The following is a 4,113-nucleotide window of genomic DNA, read 5'->3' on the forward strand; positions in this document are numbered from 1 at the left end:
CTTGAGCCAAAGGCGCCGAGCCTAGTTATTTAGTTTTTGAAACAGATCTCACTTTCTCACTCAGGCTAAAGTGCAGTGGCATGATCATAGTTCACTGTGTTCTCTAACTCCTGGGCTCAAACAATCCTCATGTCTCAGCCTTCCAAGTAGCTGGGACTACAAGTGCATATCACCACACCAAGGTAATTTTTTATTTTATATTTTGTTATTTTATAGAGATAGGGTCTTAGTCTTACTATGTTGCCTAGGATGGTGTCAAACTCCTACCCTCAAGCAATCCTCTGGCCTCAGACTAAGCATGAACTACTTCATCCAGTCAGTTTACTATATCTGACACCTAAGTATTTACTCAATAGAGATGAAAATGAATGCTCACACAAACTGTTTACATAATTCATAACTGCCAAAAACTGGAAATAACCCAGGATCTTATCACTGATGAATGATAAACTATATTCTAGGCACTTTACTCAACAAGAAAAAAAAGGATCTGATATAGGCAAAAACAGACAGATCGTAAATGTATTATGCTAAGCAAAATAAGCCAGACTTAAAAGGTTATATACTATATGAATAAATTTATATGACACTCTGAAAAAGCCAAAACTACAGGGAAAGAAAACAGTCCAGTGACTGCCAGAAGGTGGTAATGGGAGGGGGGGCTGATGACAGAGATGCAGAAGGCAACATTTTAGGATGTACACACACAAATAATAAACAAAATGTTTACTCAGGTCTAAAATAATGTTCATATGCCCATACTGAAAAAATGAAATCCACAGCACCATCATCTTACCAAGAATAATTAAATCAAAACTCTATTGTACGTGTGCTGAATAACTTATTGTTCAGTTAAAGTGAAAGAAAAGTTACCAACTCTTCTATTCAAGCCTACCTGATAAGGTATATTTCTTAGTTTAGACTGTCTTACAGCAGCTGCTGCCCCACCATACGTTGTTTTTCCAGGATAAAAAGGAGAATCTCCAAGCTGACTGGTTTTAAGGATTGAAGAATTCCCAAGTGACTGCATAGAAATACAAAATAAATTATAAGCAATAAATACTAAAAATGTAATTAAATCCAACCCAGTCAGTACTCACAGGAGAAAGTGTTCCAAAGGCAGACAAGTTGAATGCTGGTTTTTTTGAGCTGGTGGCAGTGTGCTGTGTGAGTGAATGAGAACGCTCAGCTTCTGGGGACCATAGAGGTGGCAATGAAGCGTTCTTTGAAACAGCTATATCTGAAAAGAAAAATATGCAATGCATAGTACCAGCACCAATTATAAGACTCTACATTTTTATAAACAGAAAACAATTATAACTATGTCAGAAAAAATTTCATCCCATGAAAATTTCACAACCAAAATTAAGTATTACCAAATGCCAAGAATACCTTTATCAGAAGCTCTTGAGGAAAAACCACTGGTAGTTGAGATGTTGTCATCATCATGCTGAGAGGTAGAATCTTTAATTTCTTTTACAAGGGAAAATCCAGAACTGCCAATAGGGAATGCCGATGATGTGGATGGCTGACAATGTAATGCAGGGGATTCCAACATGGAGAAATTTAGATGGCTCCGATGAAGAGAAGGCCTTGTTAATACATCTGGATAATTTGAAGCAGTACTAGTTGTTGAAGGTTCTTAAAAGAAAAGCATTAATAGTATTAATATATAACTTTAAGCAATACACTATCACAATAAAATGGTTTTTACTTTATGAAAACACACTAAAGTATATGATCTGGCTTCAATTCAAATCACTAAGGCTGCCTTTGATAAGCCCAATTTAAGATATACTTTGGCCAAAGTTTCAACTAAAATTAATCGTCCTAATCTAGTCTCAAAATGTAGCTCAGTAATTATATACAACTTCTAAAAGGGCATGATTCTTTTTTTTTTTTTTTTGAGACAGAGCCTCAAGCTGTCCCCCTGGGCAGAGTGCCGTGGCATTACAGCTCACAGCAACCTCCAACTCCTGGGCTCAAGCGAGTCTCCTGCCTCCGCCTCCCAAGTAGCTGGGACCACAGGCGCCCACCACAACGCCTGGCTATTTTTTGGTTGCAGCCGTCATTGTTGTTTGGCGGGTCCGGGCTGGGGATTCGAACCCACCACCTTAGGTGTACGTGGCTGGCGCCTTAGCCGGTTGAGCTATAGGCGCCGAGCCAAAAGGGCATGATTCTTGATTTTCCTTGACTAAATGTTATAAGACATGCTCATGAACAATAAAATTAAAGAAGCCTATAATAAAGTCATCGAAAATAGGCAAAAGCCTGTCCCTCCAGAAATAATCACTAATAAACTTGTACATTCTCCCAAATACAAATACATTTTCCCTGAACATGTGTAATCATGTTATGTATCCTGTTCTGTGGTTTGTTTTTTCATTTACCAATTTTGTTTCTACAGTTAGAGCATTTCCTTTCAATACTACATTGACCTGGACATAATGGTACACACCTATAGTCCCAACTACATAAGAGGCAGAAGCAGAAAGATGGTTTGAGCCAAGGAGTTCAAGGCTGGAGCACACCATGATCATGCCATCTCCCAAAAAAAAAAAAACCCTACTGTGAATTTTATCATATCATCATACTGTTTGTTAGAATTATTTATTCAATTGTTTTCCCAATACTTCATCAAACATACATGCACTTATATTTGTATATATTTAACATAATTCTTTGGAATAAATCCATGGTTTTCCTCTATAAATATGTATGAAAATCATGAAGAGAAACTATGAAACAAATATTCTCAAGCCACCACAAAAAATATGATTATGCCTGAAGCTGGGCCCTTACGTTACCCTAAGCAGTCTCAGACATCCTGAGAATCAACAGGATAAACAATTATAAATGGAATTGCTTCATCTGGATCAGACTACGTATGCATTTTTGCTTATGACAGTTATTAAACTATTATTCAAAGGAGTTCCTGACATAATAATGTATATTTCCCCATAATCTCCAAAATTGAGTATTAACCTTTTCTGATTTTTTTTTTTTTTTTTTTTGAGACAAAGTTTCACTTGGTCACCCTCAGTAGAGTACCCTGGCGTCTTATCTCACAGCAACCTCAAACTCTTGGGTCCAAGAGATTCTCTTGCCTCAGCCTCTCAAGTATATGGGACTACAGGTATGTGCCACAACACTCAGCTATTTTCTGATTTCTATCAGTCTAATATGTCAAACAGCATTATTTTTATTTGCATTTATTTAAATAAGAAGGCTTCTAAGCATCCTTCCCTATGTTAGGCATCGATAATATTTCTTCTGTTATTTGTGATTAATGTAGTATCTCATACTAATAAAATTAGTAATAGTTTTATCACTAAAACTGATGTGATGACAGTTGAATTAAACTATTTTTTTCAGTTGATTAAATCCATTCACTTTTCAATTATGTCTTTTGCAATACAGAAAATAACTTAACGCCTCACTTCGTCTTTTACCATTCCAAGACAATAAAATTTTTTTAAACCCATTTTTTGTAATATTGCTTTTATTTCCAGAAAAGTTTAATCCTGATTCCATCTGGAATTACTTATGATGTAGGAGTGAAGGAAGAATTCAGTTTTGTTTTCTAAACAGTTAGCTTGTTTATAATCTAAAATAATCCTTAATAAGCCATCCTTTCCTCACTGTTTGAGAAGCCACTGTTACCACATATTAAATTCCAAGAGGTTTTACCCTTCCTTTAATGATTTACCTTTATATTTCTGCACCATGTTTTGAAATTTAAACATTACAGCTTCAGAACACATTTAATACCTGTTAAAGTTACCCAGCCCCACATTCTCATTATTCTTTTTCAGAATTTCTCTATTCACCTTTAGGGTTATTTTCAAGATCTTAAGAATTCTATGGCTCAGCACCTGTGGCTCAAGTGGCTAAGGCACCAGCCACATACACCTAAGGTGGTAGGTTCGAATCCAGCCTGGGCCTGCCAAAATAACAATGACGGCTGCAACCAAAAAAAAGCCAGGCGTTGTGGCGGGCGCCTGTGGTCCCAGCTACTTGGGAGGTGGAGGCAGGAGACTCGCTTGAGCCCAGGAGTTGGAGGTTTCTGTGAACTGTGGTGCCATGGCACTCTACCCAGGAGGACAGCTTGAG

At 37.1% G+C, this 4,113-nt stretch overlaps 1 protein-coding gene across 2 annotated transcripts in view; it reads right to left on the reverse strand.

The window, feature by feature from the left end:
* NUP153 (nucleoporin 153) overlaps positions 1 to 4,113 on the reverse strand; it is an 86,616-nt gene that overhangs the window by 55,554 nt on the left and 26,949 nt on the right. For both annotated transcript variants that reach the window (XM_023512295.1, XM_003788324.3), the window contains exons 3-5: positions 1,393 to 1,641; positions 1,101 to 1,240; positions 896 to 1,024 (exon numbers count right to left, since the gene is read on the reverse strand). In XM_023512295.1, coding sequence (XP_023368063.1) covers positions 896 to 1,024; positions 1,101 to 1,240; positions 1,393 to 1,641 — 518 coding nt within the window. The remainder of the gene's footprint in view (positions 1 to 895; positions 1,025 to 1,100; positions 1,241 to 1,392; positions 1,642 to 4,113) is intronic.

The sequence above is a fragment of the Otolemur garnettii genome, unplaced genomic scaffold, assembly GCF_000181295.1.
Source record: "Otolemur garnettii isolate 467f Iridium unplaced genomic scaffold, OtoGar3 scaffold00026, whole genome shotgun sequence".
Classification (NCBI taxonomy): Eukaryota; Metazoa; Chordata; class Mammalia; order Primates; family Galagidae; genus Otolemur; species Otolemur garnettii.